This window comes from Microtus ochrogaster, unplaced genomic scaffold (assembly GCF_000317375.1).
Source record: "Microtus ochrogaster isolate Prairie Vole_2 unplaced genomic scaffold, MicOch1.0 UNK51, whole genome shotgun sequence".
NCBI lineage: Eukaryota > Metazoa > Chordata > Mammalia > Rodentia > Cricetidae > Microtus > Microtus ochrogaster.
In genome coordinates this window covers 255,783-270,885 of record NW_004949149.1, presented here as the reverse complement: position 1 = coordinate 270,885, position 15,103 = coordinate 255,783, and the positions used below count along the sequence as shown (strand labels likewise).

Sequence of the window (15,103 nt, the reverse complement as noted above, 5' to 3'; positions counted from 1 at the left end):
GGAGAAGAGACAGCCGCCCTGGACTCCCGGAGCGGCTCTTCCAAGGCCCCGCCTAAGACGTCGCCCTCCTCCAGTGATGCGAAAGCGACCGCGTGATTTACTCGGCACCGCGGCGCCTGCGCGTCAGGGAAGGAGGCCCGGCCTGGAGGGGAGGGGAGGAGCTAGATGGGGGCAAGAGGCGGGGGAAAGGGCGGGGCTAGAAAGAAGAGGGTCGAACGTAGGTGAAGAGAAAAGATCGGAAGAAAGTGGGTGGGGCGAGGGCGGACCTAGCTGGGGTACCTCTTAGCTTCACTTCCTGTTTGCCGGTATTTCTGCTTCCGGGTCAAGGGTGTCAGCCGCCTCCGGCTCCTCTCCCTGGCTGCTCGCGGTGCTCTCGGTAACAGCGCCACCTGACTCAGCCCGGGACGGCTTCCTTCTGCCCACCGGCGGGAGCCTGGACGCCGAGGCGCCCCTCACCGTTCTGCTCAGCCCGGGGTCCCGGGGTCCCGCCTGCTGAGAGCGCCCGCGGGCCCGGTGAGGCTGCGGTGTTCGGGCCTCCTTCGCCCCAGGCGAAGCGCGGGGACTGGCAGCCCTCAGGCGCCCCGGAATCGCTCGCTCCCGTCCCGGCTCGGATGGGCCCTCGCACTCGATAAATGAGGCTGCTGAGGCGGCGCTGGCGGTGGCCGGACCTGCTGCTGCTCGGCTCCGAGTTCCCCCTCGCCGCGGCGCTTTGCTGCCCCCCGGGGCTGCCGCCGCCAGCTCCTTTTCCCCTGGGCCTGGCCTTGCAGCGTGGCGACGATGGACAAGATCCTGGAGGGCCTGGTGAGTTCCTCGCATCCTCTGCCCCTCAAGCGGATGATTGTGCGGAAGGTGGTGGAGTCCGCGGAACACTGGCTCGACGGGGCGCAGTGCGAGGCCATGTTTGACCTGACGACCCGTCTCATCCTGGAGGGCCCGGACCCTTTCCAGCGACAAGTGGGCCACCAGGTGCTGGAGGCCTACGCGCGGTACCACCGGCCGGAGTTCGAGTCCTTCTTCAACAAGACCTTCGTGCTGGGCCTCCTTCAGCAGGGCTACCACTCACTGGACAGGAAGGACGTAGCCATCCTGGACTACATTCACAACGGCCTGAAGCTGATCATGAGCTGCCCGTCGGTGCTGGACCTCTTCAGCCTGCTGCAGGTGGAGGTGCTGCGCCTGGTCTGTGAGAGGCCGGAGCCGCAGCTCTGTGCCCGCCTCAGCGACCTTCTGACGGATTTCGTGCAGTGCGTCCCCAAAGGGAAACTGGCCATTACCTTCTGTCAACAGCTGGTTCGAACGATAGGGCACTTCCAGTGTGTGTCCACCCAGGAGAAGGAGCTGCGGGAGTATGTCTCCCAGGTAACAAAAGTGAGTAACTTACTCCAAAATATCTGGAAGGCCGAGCCCTCCACGCTGCTACCTTCTCTGCAAGAAGTTTTTGCAAGCATCTCTTCCACAGGTAAGGGTCATTATTGCAGGAAAATATGCCTTGGAGATTCGACCCGTGTCTCAAGTGTACCTCACTTTCTGCCCGGAAACATTCTCTTTTGGGGGACTAGCGGGTCAGCAAGCATACCTTCTTATTTGTGGAAATCCTCCAGAAAGAGGCATTCTTGATGGAGAGCAAATCCAAACGCCTTATCCAAAACTTTATTCCACTCCACTGCCTTGTTCAGAATCGTACGCTGTAGCCGAAAGGTTGAGAAGCCTAAGTCGGAAGACCTTTGTCACTGAGCAAGTCGCTTAATTACGCAGCCTCTGCTCCAGTTTCGGAATGCTTCCAGGCTGACAGCCATTATGGAAAGCGTCTAGTCATTACTGACTAATGGTCTCTTATGATGCTCACCACATTGTTATTACTGTATGTAACTATTATCTTACTGGAGTTGTTTTCAGTTTTTCAGTGTTCTCATTTTTTAAAAACTCATGGGTTGTGCACAGTCCATTATAGGATTGTCCCTGCTTACTGTGTAGTGTTTCTAATGTGTTGTCATTTTCACTCCATAACATGTATGTAACAGGAGGTGCAGGTGGCATGGAAATAGGTGTGAAGTATGACGTGGGCCGTTTGGCAGCCTACGTGGATGCTTGTCTTGTCTTTATCACCAACCAGCTGCATCCTCACAAACTGGAACGTTCAAAGGATTGTACTTAACCTAAGTACTAAGTTCTATGTGTCTGTCCTTGGAGGGGCTTTAAAATCTGTCAGTCAAACTGCACTTGTAAAGCTGCCCTCTTTATCTTAACCAGAAATAAGGGTCGAGTTTTAAAAGCTCATACAATGTAATACACTTATTACATACCAGGTCCATTAGCTTCCCCTCCCTGTAATTTTACTGGTAGTTTGTCATAGTTGTTAGATTTCTGTTTCACATCTTTAAGCTGTAGTAGTGAAGCTGATCATCGTAATCCTGACATTTTAATGTAAGCAAAGTCAGCCCCTTCCCCTTAATTTCAAGATTTGTAAGTCTCCCTTAGAGTAGTATAGTAACTACTATAATATTTCTTAATTATTTTAGAACCGCTGACCTAGATATTAGAATGATATATGACTGGTTGTATTATTTTTTCTAATTGCTACATGTCAAAACAGTATCTAAACCAAAAAAAGTACCATTAGCAATGGTTATTGACTAACGTTAGCAGTAGTTTTTGTAATTCATTGTTGTCTTTCGAATGAGTGATTATTGCTGTGCACCGCTAAATATTTTCTGTGATTAACTTTCAATTCAGAGTTATAACAACTTCTTAGAGCGCCTTTGCTACAAGTGCGCGTGTTGTTTTTTCCCTTGAACTAGTTCACGTTGAGCCTCTTTGCCATATTTACCTATCTTTCTAACTAAAACCAGATGCATCCTTTGAGCCCTCGGTCGCCTTGGCCAGCCTTGTGCAGCATATTCCTCTGCAGATGATCACGGTCCTCATCCGGAGCCTGATCGCCGACCCGAATGTAAAAGACGCCAGTATGACCCAGGCTCTCTGCAGGTACTTTGTGTGTGTGCCAGATGTTAACACCGAGAGGAGACGGTATTCTGCCTTTTTGTATGAATAGTGGAAAACTTGGGGAAATTTCTAAAACTGAAATCATGAAATATATTAGTAGTTTCTCCAAATTAACTGAATGACTTATCTTTTTTATAGCTCATCTGAAATTGTTTGGTTGGGTTTTTCTGGAATCTTTATTCCTTATCATTTCCTGTATGTAGGCTTTCATGTAGGGTGGTGGTTGTTACTGTTATTTGGTTCTGGGTTTGTTCCTTTTAACTAGATAGGGATTTTATTTTCTCTTTCAACCGCCCTTGCCTCTTTGGATTTATTTTATTTTATGAGTGTGTTCTGCCTTCATGTATGTATGTGTACCATATGCTTGATGTCCGAGGAGGTCAGCTTCCGCAACTGGGGTTATGGATGGTTGTGAACCCAGTAGGTGTGTGCTAGGAATTGAACCTAGATCCTCTGCGAGAGCAACAAGTGTTCTTAACCACTGAACCATCTCTCCAGCCTCTCTACCTTTGCTTCTTTGGAGTTTGTTTTCTCTCCCTTATTCATAATTAAATGAACTTGGCCAGATCCAGAATTCTGGTTTGATAGCTGTTTTCTTTTAACATTTTTAAAGTGATAGCTGTTGGGCATCTGCTGTTTGCTCTGGGAGCTGTTGCCAGTCTGATTGTCGGGTGTTTCTGATAACACATTTTTCTTCTTATCCTAAATGATGTGCAGTCTTGTCTCCCATGTCTAGATATAAACTGATTTGCCCTTTGCAGCACTTTATGCTTTTATGCAGGCATTCATTTAAAGTGACTCACCTTAGCAGGTGTCAGACAGTGCCCAAAATACCCTGAGCAAATTGGTCAATATAAATACTTTGATGAGCTTCCTTTATAGTCAGACAGACCAACAGTAATGTAGTAATACTTCATGATTCCAGCATGCATCCTGATTTTAAAAATGTAAAAACGTGTAGTAATGGGTGCGCAAGTTAGACAGGCCTGGCTTTTTTGCCCTACTGCTAAATAAGTTGATTTTGTTTGGGGTTTAAATTTTATCTTTGGACATTTAGTAAATAATTTAGTATGTCAAATGATAATAAGTATTTATCGGGAAAGGTAGACAATAAGAGGTAGGCTGTAAGTAAGTGCTTTGCAGTTTTCAGTACGATGGCTAAGGAAGGGTTCATTGAGGTGACTGTGCACTAAAGTAAAAAAGGAAGCAAGGCCTTGGGTATTAGAGGGACATACCAGCACAGACAGCATCTAACTTAGGTTGGCTCAGTTTATGATTTCTCAACTTTCTGATGGTGCCAAAACAAGCATTCAGTAGAAGCCATGCTTTGAATTTTGAATTTCTCTTTCCTGGGCTAGAGTATAAAGTATGATACTTTTTTTGAAATGCTAATAGACAAAGCGAGCCACAGCTCCGAGTCAGCCACTCAAGCAGGGTAAGCACCCAGTACACTACATTGGACTGTGTTGCTAAGTCAGGATGTTTGGTATGTTGTTTTTAAGGCTTTACTTCTTACAGTATTTCCCATTTGCAAAAGTCTCCAGAACCTGTCATAAGTCAGGAAGTCCCTGCCTTGTCCTCTAATCTGCTCATTCTTCTCTGTGAAGTACTACCCATCTGTGGTGCTTGTTCCAGCTCTTGTGTGCCTGTGTCAGGGACAGTGTTGTTCTCTAATTGAGCTTTAGCCTTCTGGTTCTTAGCTGCTCAATTTTGTTTCTTGAGTTTTCCTGTCTTAGCCTGTTCAGACAGGAGGTGAGGATTACAGTGGCTTCTGTCTCTGTTGTTACAGTTACATGAACTGAGGTTTTTTATGTTGAGCACACAGAAAGTGCTATGCTCTCTACAACACAGATGCACCTAGCTTCTTCTTTGTGCTCTTTAATTTGTGGAACCAATTAACCTGTAACTTGTGCTTCTAATGTCTCAGATCACAAATCTAGAAGCAAGTGTAACTCCGTTCTTTTCTTACTCTCTTTGATTAATATCACTAAGTCCTTTGACCTCTGTGTCTACCGTTTGTGGAAATCAAACCCGTTTTGTTACAGTAGTCTTAGTCTTTTTTTTTTTTTTTTTTTTTTTTTTTTCGAGACAGGGTTTCTCTGTGGCTTTGGATCCTGTCCTGGAACTAGCTCTGTAGACCAGGCTGGTCTCGAACTCACAGAGATCCGCCTGCCTCTGCCTCCAGAGTGCTGGGATTAAAGGCATGCGCCACCAACGCCCGGCCTGTAGTCTTAGTCTTATAGTTGGTCAAATGTAAATATATTTCAAGACCATGAATAACATTCACGTGTGAAACAGGCCAGGAGTCAGTGAAACAATGGGGACTGGGGTGCATAAATAACTTCTGAGAGAGAAAGATAGGCTTCAGCTCCAGGTGTCTGTCGATACAGAGAAACTTGAATCTGGTCTTGCCTTATCAGAATTTTCAAAAGAAGCCTGAGGTCAAATTGTCTGTGTAAAATTTCCTATTAATAAAGCTTTGGGCCAGGTAAGACTGAAAGCTGGATGCAGTCCTCAAGCTGCCTTGTAAAAGTGAAAGTTGGTTTTATATTCCATAATTTATAATTAACTTTATTCTGTTGCTTTTCATCATATTGCCTGTTTTAATGTTACAGTTTTAAAGCTGCATGTATTTCTCTGAGCTATAGGAATAAATGCCCTTACTATAAACAATAGAATCCAAAGTACTAGATGTAAACCACACAATCACTGGAGGAGAGAGGCCAAAATACAAAGGACTGCCACAGTTAAAATTAAAGTACAACCCCAAAATTGCACTTTATATTCCAGAGTATAGTGCAGACATCGCTAACACTGCTTGGTCCATGAGTGACTTCTGTCTTAATCTGTTTAGACTACTATTAAAAAAAATACCTCAGACTGGGTAATTTATAAACAACAGAAATATACTTCTTGCAGTCCTGATGGGTGGAAATTCTGAGATCAAGACCATGGATCCTTCCACTTGTTCTTGCATGGTGGGAGGTGCAGGAGCACTCACATTTAGTATCTTCATCAGAGCACTCATCCAGTTAGAAGGAGCCTGAGAAAGAGGCAGTGGGGATGATTATAAGATGAGAAACTAGAAGAGGACTCCAGGAAAAGGCCGATTAAATAAGTGATTAACAATAATAAAGAGCTACTATCAAGTGGCTGTTACTCCTTCTCCTTCGAGTCAATCCTCTCCTTAGACTGAGATGAGGGTTCTGGTCTCCTGTGCACATGTTCTGCACTGACAGTGCCGCCATCCACAGAGCCAAAGACAGGTGCGCACCTACCTTATTTTCATGTGCATTATTTCCACTTACACAAAAATGACTCGTCGTTTTTAACTTACTGCCATTATTTAACAATATGTCAGATATTTTATTTGGGGGGTGAGGGGAACAGGTTGAGACCCTGGTCTAGCCCAAGCTTGCTCACTGTATGGTCCAGGCTGTCCTCAAACTTATGGCAGTCTTTCTGCCTTAGGCTCTTAAGTGCTGAGATTACAGATGAGCCACCATGCCCTGCTCATAGTTTTCCATTTTAGATTGCTGTGGATAGCTTTGTGCAGAACTTCCTCAGTACTAAAATTCTTCCACAGTATTCTACATTGTCAGTACTACAGTGTATTTATATTTATTATTTATTGTATTTATATTGATTTTATTTTTTACCTTGTGGGTGGCCATTTATGGCTTTTGCAATTTTGCCATGTCATAAACAATGCTGGAGATATGTTATTATACATTTGGGAGTGAGGGCTGCAATACTGTAGATAAAGCCCAAGGTCTTGCACATACTAGGCAAGTGCTTGACCGCTATGACTTGTTCCCAGCAAGAGTAGACTCCTATAAGTCTTACTTTTTATTTTGCTTTTTTTTTTTAAAAGATGAGTCTTGTTATGTATCGTTTTCTGATCTCTAACTTACAGAGCTCTGCTTGCCTCTACCTCCCAAGTGCTAGAATTAAAGGTGTGTGCCACCACACCCTACTTGGTTTTACTGCACCCCATCCCTCCGTGAATTGATAGTCATGACTAAAGATCAGCTTGATTCTCCTCAAGTGCTGGGATTTATAGACACATGCCACTATGAAGTGCTGATGATCAAACCCGAGGCTTTGTGCATGGTCAACCAACAAGCACACTGCCAGCCCAACCATGTACTCTCCCCGAGCCTGTATATACTTGAAAGAAATGCACATATGCCTCTTTCTTATTCTTTGTATAATGACTACAGATTTTTGTAAAAACAACCCTGCAATAGGTAGATGATAGAGTAGCTGTTAGCAACTACTTCAATGACTTGTGGCAGTTATTGTTGTGAGCAGCCAGAAAAAGAAGAAAAGGAAAATGTATGTTAGGAATGGAGGGCTCCCATGTAACAGGCAGTTAGTATGCCTTGTATTTGGGATCCACACGTCAATACTTTTTAGAACATTTACATCTGAAAAACAAAACAACGTTGTTGTGCACTACTATAAACCCTTCACTTGGACCCTGAGACAAGAGAATTTCCACAAGTTTAAGACCAGCCAGGGCAACAGAATGAGACCCTGTCTTGAAAGCCAAAAGAAAAAGACTGATGATGATATTCCAGTCTTAAGATAGTTATATAATGCCCATGTCAGTGCTTTTAACATGGTAGTGTTCTTTTGATCACAGCCTATATCCTCAGTATTTGTGTCTGACATTTTGTACAATCAAGGTGTTTATTGCTGGACAAACAGGATGACTCAGTGGGATAAACGTACTTGCTGCGCAAGTCTGACAACCTCAGTTCATTCCTCAGAACCCATGCTTTGTTCTCCTTGTGTCTGTCAAGGCATGCATAGACATATACATGATACCACACTCACCAGCAATAATAAGTAAACTTTTTAAAAAGATGATAATTGCTCCCTGGGTTAATATTTGGTGGAGGGTTACATTCATGATGAGTGTTTCCAGTGTTATTCATTCATTTAATCTTCAGAACAGCCCTGTAAATAAGCATATTTATAACCTAGAGATAAGAAACTAAGGAAGAGAAAATAAGGTGTTTAGATTCTGTCAACTAATAAATTGTGAATTGAGATTTTTAAACCAGTTATTTTGATTCTAGAAACCTGTAAAGTTTTTTTTTTACTCTTTATTAGTATCTAATCCATCTAAATAGATTACTTCATCAGTTATATCAATTACATAGCCTGGCTGCTTTCCAAAGAGTTGAACTAGTCTTTAGTGTGCTGTATATCTAGCTTTAGAAAAAAGGCCTCATTACTTCATCTTTTTCCTGTTGAACTGACTTGATATAAGGAAATAGGCAATAATAGAAAATCAGGTCATTAGAATATTTACACAGTGTTTTTTATGATTAGCGGTTCTCCTTGTTGTCATTGTGTGTAGAATTTTGAAAGAGGTAGAGACACTTGCACCATGATTCAGAATGTAGGCGCTTTAATGGTATGTTTCACATTACACTACTTAGCAAGAAGCAAAATCTTAGTTGATATTCATGCATCTTAGTTCAGATGTCTGATTTTAAAGTCCTTATAACAGATAACAGTTACTGTTGAACGAGTGATATATAGATATATAAATATAAACTTGACAGTTATGAGAAATGGTCATTTATAATAAAGTCTTTCATATGGAAATACATTGAATAAAGAAACTGTCAGCTTACAAGACTGGAAAGTGCTTGAAGACAGGCCACAGTTGTAACTTTTTTTTTTTTTTTTTTTTGGTTTTTCGAGACAGGGTTTCTCTGTGGTTTTGGAGCCTGTCCTGGAACTAGCTCTTGTAGACCAGGCTGGTCTCGAACTCACAGAGATCCGCCTGCCTCTGCCTCCCGAGTGCTGGGATTAAAGGCATGCCCGGCCAGTTGTAACTCTTGCTATTCCTGAATGATGTTGAAAATATTTGAAGTACTGATAATTATGTCTTCCTTCACTTTTTAGAATGATTGACTGGCTATCTTGGCCGTTGGCTCAGCATGTGGATACCTGGGTAATTGCTCTCCTGAAAGGACTGGCAGCTGTTCAGAAGTTTACTATTTTAATAGACGTTACTTTGCTGAAAATAGAACTGGTAAGTCGAAGTGGATCAGCCCATCGGAATGCATAGACTTCCGAGCGTGTTCCTAGTTTGGGTTTGTTTTAAATAGGTTTTAGGGGGCAAAAGCCATTGCCATGTAGGAAATAGTCAGTTGAAATTAGTTTGCTCTGTTCAAACTTTTAATGTGAAAACAATCCACCTACTAGCCCTTTTTTGTTTGCTTTTCCGGGTTGTTGTTTGTTGTTGTTAATGATTATGGTGGTGTTTTTATCTTCTGCTTCTCTGAGACTGTCTCACTACAGAGGTCAGACTGACATCCAACTCACAATCCTCCTGCTGTAGCCACACACATAGAAAGGTTATAGGAATTTAGCACCATGCTCTGCTCCCATGAACTCTTAAATCCAAATCATCAAACTTCTAGCACTGTGCTCTACCTAACTGCCCTCTAAGATTCTACTTCATGTTTTGCTAAACCCAAGACACAATTGATCACCACATTTTTTGTTTGGGGTTTTGGTTTTTCCAAGGTGCTAGGGATCAAAGTTAAGCAACTTCCATCCGATCCACATCCTGAGCCAAATCACTCCCTCATTAAAACACTTTCTTTACTTAATTCCCAGGACACTGTGCTCTCTTGTCTCTTGTCTTTTGCTGGGGTATCAGTCTCCTAACTTTCTTTGGCCCACTTTCTCTCTTAATTCATGCTTAAGTGTTCTGCACCATGCAGTAATCATGAGTGCTCTATGGCTTTGAATAAAGTGTCCAACTTTATGACTGACAGATTTATATTTCATTTGTTTGCCCTTGAATTCCATATCCATTTTGTCTTAGCTACTGTTCTGTTGCTATGAAGAGACACCACTAAGAAAAACTCGTATAAATGAAAGCACTTAAGTGAGGCTTGCTTACAGTTTCAGAGGGTTAGTTCATGGTCATCAAGGTGGGAAGCAAACAAGCATGGCTCTGGAGCAGTAGCTGAGAGCTTAATATCCTGATCTGCAGGCAGAGAGAGAGAAGGAGAAAGGGAAAAACACTGGGCCTGGCATGGGCTTTGAAACCTCAGCGCCCACCCCCAGTAACATTCTTCCTCCAGCAAGACCACACTTCTTAATTTTCTTAATCCTTCTCAAGCAGTTTCACCCCCTGGTGACTAAGCCTTTGGTGCCATTCTCATCCAAACCACCACACATTTATTTGGTTATCTACACTCAGATCTTTCTCTTTATTTTCTTCTTTTCTCTTTTTGCGGGGAGGGGGTGTTTTGAAGTGAGGTTGTTTTTTTTTCCCCATAAAGGTTTTTATTGCAGCAAGAGAAAGCTAAACTATATTCCAAAGACATAGGTGTTAACTAACTCAAGAAGTGAGTAGCCTATCTATCTATACTCAGAAATATTAAACTCACCTTATCCACAGTCTTCTGATTTTTCCTCCCAAACTGGTCCTCTGCCTCTTCGTAGATAGCTATCTCACAAAGCTCCCCTCCCTTAGGCCCTAGTCTTTGATGCAACCCTTACCTCTCTTTATTGACTCAACCACTGTCCTACAAATTCTAACTGCCTTTAAATAATAACCCGGAATCCTACTACCAATTTTAGCCAATTACATCACTGTTATACCTTGGTCCAAAGTTGCCATCATCTCTTGTAGCACTGATTTCAGTAACTTCCTTGCTCCTGCTTTTGGTTCCTTATAAATGTTGCATAAGAGCTCCATTTGCTGTCCTTTCTTATCCCATTTCTCACTTCCAGTGACATTGTCCTCTGTGGTCTGACACACCAGTCTGGAGAACCTAGGGCCTTTGCAGTACTGTCTGCCCTTGTTTATAAATGTTCTTGTCCTAAGTGTATGAAGCTGATGTCCCTTCAGTTTCCACTCAGATGTTGCCTTTTTCCTGGGGCATTTTTAACCTCTATAAAATGATAAGCTCCTTTGCTACCCAATGTTTCCTGGTCACTGTGTTCTACTTCGTATTTTTAGCATGTATCTATGCTTATTACTTTTTGTTATCTAGTAAATTTCCTCTAACTATAACTCATATATGACCTACAGTACCTGGAACAGTGCCAAACAATCATAGCTATTCAGTAATATTGATGGAGTAAGCTGAATGGTGACTCCATAGTAAATATGCTTATTGACATATCTGGACATATTTTCACTTAATGGGGGAGTTTTGAGAATTGTTTAGATCGTTACATTCTCTTTGACTTCAGTCCTATTATACTTCCTTTCTCTCCCGCAAAGTCTAATAATGTGTTAGGATAGAGCTTTAAAGGAAGAGGGAGACTCACATACATGACTGTCAGCAAGGGAAGGCTAGTGCTTTTCCTGTGAACTCTGAGAATACTCTCTCATTCTGCAGGTTTTTAATCGACTTTGGTTTCCTCTTGTGAGACCTGGTGCTCTTGCGGTTCTCTCTCATATGCTGCTTAGTTTTCAGCATTCTCCAGAGGCATTCCATTTGGTAAGTATGATACAAGCTCTCTAAATACTTGTCAAACTCACATTATAATGGAAAGACTGTAGGTTAGCTTTATAGTATTTCATGTAACTATAAATTTTTAACAAATTGAGTTTGTAGAATATTCTGGCAAAGAGTATATTTTTACAAAGTTTTGTGCTTCACCAAAACTGGCCCACTCAGAGCCATCACCCGCAACTGGAAGTTGCTGCTGCACAGGGAGCTATCAATGCAGGGGCCTTTACACATCAACAGTGCAGAATCGGTGTGGCATCAGTGCTGGTGGTGGCACTGGAAAGCACGAAAAGAGTTGAGTCCTCCGTCCACTAACGCCGTCTTTAACAGTAGTCACAATTGTGCCTGCCACCCGGAAGCAGCTGCTTGCTGGTTTTGATCTGATTGCAGCTGTCAGTTACTGCAGACGAGGAGTGACAACATGTTTTGGGAATCTGTCCGCTTCAGGAGACTTTCAGGTGGTTATCTGCATTCTCCAAGGTCTGCTCATGTTTTACAAGAGTAGAAACTCAGCAGCAGCATGCACCACCTTAGGGACCCTAATGTACCCTGACAAGTCAGAGAAGTCATGCAGAAATGCAGACTTCATTCCTCCTGGCTGTGTTCAGCTAAGGAACCGCAGTACTGCCGGCTCACACAGGCTGCCCAGGGCCTCTTCCTTTGGGGGAAACCCACAAGCTTTGTTTTAAGGAAACCGTGGCAATAACTCATTTCATTTGATATTCTGGATGAGTGCTTTCTGTAGTTTCTGTTCTCATTGTAGTGAAATTGATGGTGAAACCATAAGACTCTTTGTTTATCAGATGAGTCTCAATTTTGAGCTACTTTAGTAGGCATATAAACAAAATGCTTCAGCAGAGAAAACATCTGTCTTTGTCTTCATGTGCAGGCCCTCTGAGAAAAGGGTTCTTTTCGAAGTTCTGGGAAATGAACTATTGCACATTGCCTTCTACATTGATGCCATTCCTTAATCTCTAGGTGATCACTTAGGCCCTGCTATAAACCTATTTTTTTTTTATTGTTGTTGTTTTGAGACACAGTTTCTCTGTTTAACAACCTTGGCTGTCCTAGTTCAAACTCACAGAGATCCACCGGCTCCCTAGTACTAGGAGTTACAGGTTGTATGCCACCACCACTCGGCCCTATTCTTTTCCTTGCAATTTGTTTAAAAAAAAAAAAAAGTACTTCCTTACCTTTTGTATTTTTTTTTCTCTCCCATTTCTGAAAAAAGTGAGTTAAAATAACAAATTTTTGACTTTGAAATTTTAGCTTTTGAATTAAACTAGTTTTAAATCATCCTATTTAAGAAATATCTAGATTTGAAATCGAAATTTTTTGATCTGACTTAGTAAAGCCTGAAAATCGAAACAATACTGTGTAAGTACTCTACAAAGTTCAACTACAAACATCTTGGCGATCTAGTAGTGAAGTGTGTGGTAGTTAAATTAGCAGTGACTCCACATGATTCAGTGAAGGATTTGTGTGTGGGTGAGTGTGAGCGGTAGCCTGGGATGAGCATCATCAGTCATGCATTACATTTTGTGTTTAGAAATTCAAGCATAGGGCTGGAGAGATGGCTCAGTGGTTTAGAGCACCGCCTGCTCTTCCAGAGGTCCTGAGTTCAATTCCCAGCAACCACATGGTGGCTTACAACTATTTGTGTGGCAGTCTGTGTTGGTGTGAAGGACTGTCTTATTTCCACGCAGGTGACAAGTGACCATTTAGGAGGTCATAGGACACAAAACTGTAACCTGGTTTTAAAGACCAAATCTGCACTAGAAGAGCTTTGGAAGAATTGAAACTATGAAATTCATTTTTTTTTTAATTCTTAGCTTTCATCTTTCTCTCTTCACCTATAAAGAAATACTTTAAAGTAATTTTGGATTTTAGACTAATTTAGCAAGAAAGTAACAGATTTTTACAGACTTATCACTGAGTTGTGTTTAGAAATGCAGAGGTGAGGGCTAGGGATATTCTCAGTGATAGAGCACTCCTTTAAGATGCTGGAGTCCCTAGGAAATGTTCAACACCCTTAGTCATCAAAGAAATGCAAATCGAAACAACTCTGAGATTCCATCTTACACCTGTAGAATGGCCAAGATCAAAAACACTGATGACAACTTATGCTGGAGAGGTTGTGGGGAAAAGGGAACACTTCTGCATAGCTGGTGGGAATGCAAGCTGGTACAGCCCCTTTGGATGTCAGTGTGGCGATTTCTCATAAAATTAGGAAACAATCTTCCTCAAGACCCAGTAATACCACTTTTGGGTATATATCTAAAGGATGCTCAATCGTACCACAAGGACATGTGCTCAACTATGTTCATAGCAGCTTTGTTTGTCATAGCCAGAACCTGCAAACAACCTAAATGTCCCTTGATCGAAGAATGGATAAGGAAAATGTGGTACATTTACACAATGGAGTACTACACAGCAGAAAAAATAACGACAGCTTGAATTTTGCAGGAACATTGATAGAGCTAGAAAACATTATTTTGAGTGAGGTAATCCAGACACAGAAAGACAATTATCACATGTACTCACTCATAGGTGGTTTTTAAACATAAAGCAAAGAAAGCCAGCCTACAAACCACAATTCCAGATAACTTAGACAACAATGAGGACACTAAGAGAGACTTACAAAGATTTAATCTACATGGGAAATAGAAAAAGACAAGATCTCCTGAGTAAATTGGGAGCATGGGGACCTTGGGGGAGGATTGAAGGGGGGAAGGGAGAGGCAGGGAGGGGAGCAGAGAAAAATGTAGAGCTCAATAAATATCAATAAAAAACAAAAACAAACAAACAAACAAAAAGATGCAGGAGTCCCTAGGTTATATCCTGGGGGTGTGGGGGAGGAAGGAGGCAGGAGATGTAAACACGATAGAAAAAGAACAAACTCATTAGAAGCTGGTAGCAGGCATGTTCAAGCTGTATGCAGCTACTTGTACCCAAGGAAAGTTGTAATCAGAGCTCAGCACAAAATCATAAGCCTAAGGTGTGGAAGGGCTAGAAAGATGGCTCAGCAGTTAAGAACTTGGTTATTCTTCCAATGGACCTAGGTTTAATTCCCAGCACCCACATAGGACTTAAAACTATCTATAACTCCAGTTCCAGGGCATCTGACACCCTCTGGGCACCAGGCCAGGGATGCATGTGGTGCATGAGCGTACATGCAGGGAAAGCACCCAAATACATAAAACTTTTTTAGGAAGAGAGAGGGTGTGGAATGAGAATAATTAGAATGTTTATATATGTTTGAATTGCCTTAAGAACAATTTCAGTTAATAAAAAGTTAAATTTTAAAATCATAAATTTAAAACTAGTTTGACCTTATCAGTAACTGTAATAGAATTGAGTTTAAAGAAGGTGGCGTAAAAGCTATCCTATGATTTAATGTATTTAACAGAATAAATCCAGACAGTGCAGGGCAGATATTACTGTTGACTGAAGAATCTGACTGCTGACTGGGCCAGTACCAGCTGTTCTTAGTACTGTTTGATGAGACAGCCCTGATAGAACGTGGACTGCAGTTTATCAGGAGTTGGAGCTGCAGAGATGTTCTGCATACGGAACCTGAGACACTAAGGTTTCAGAAG

General features: G+C 42.2%; 1 protein-coding gene across 1 annotated transcript in view; it reads left to right on the top strand.

The window, feature by feature from the left end:
- The first annotated feature begins 311 nt into the window (after window positions 1-311).
- Usp38 (ubiquitin specific peptidase 38) overlaps window positions 312-15,103 on the top strand; it is a 31,745-nt gene continuing 16,953 nt past the window's right edge. The window contains exons 1-4 of the mRNA XM_005369541.2: window positions 312-1,459; window positions 2,850-2,985; window positions 8,929-9,058; window positions 11,391-11,492. Of these exons, the coding sequence (XP_005369598.1) occupies window positions 778-1,459; window positions 2,850-2,985; window positions 8,929-9,058; window positions 11,391-11,492 (1,050 nt within the window). The 5' untranslated portion in view covers window positions 312-777. The remainder of the gene's footprint in view (window positions 1,460-2,849; window positions 2,986-8,928; window positions 9,059-11,390; window positions 11,493-15,103) is intronic.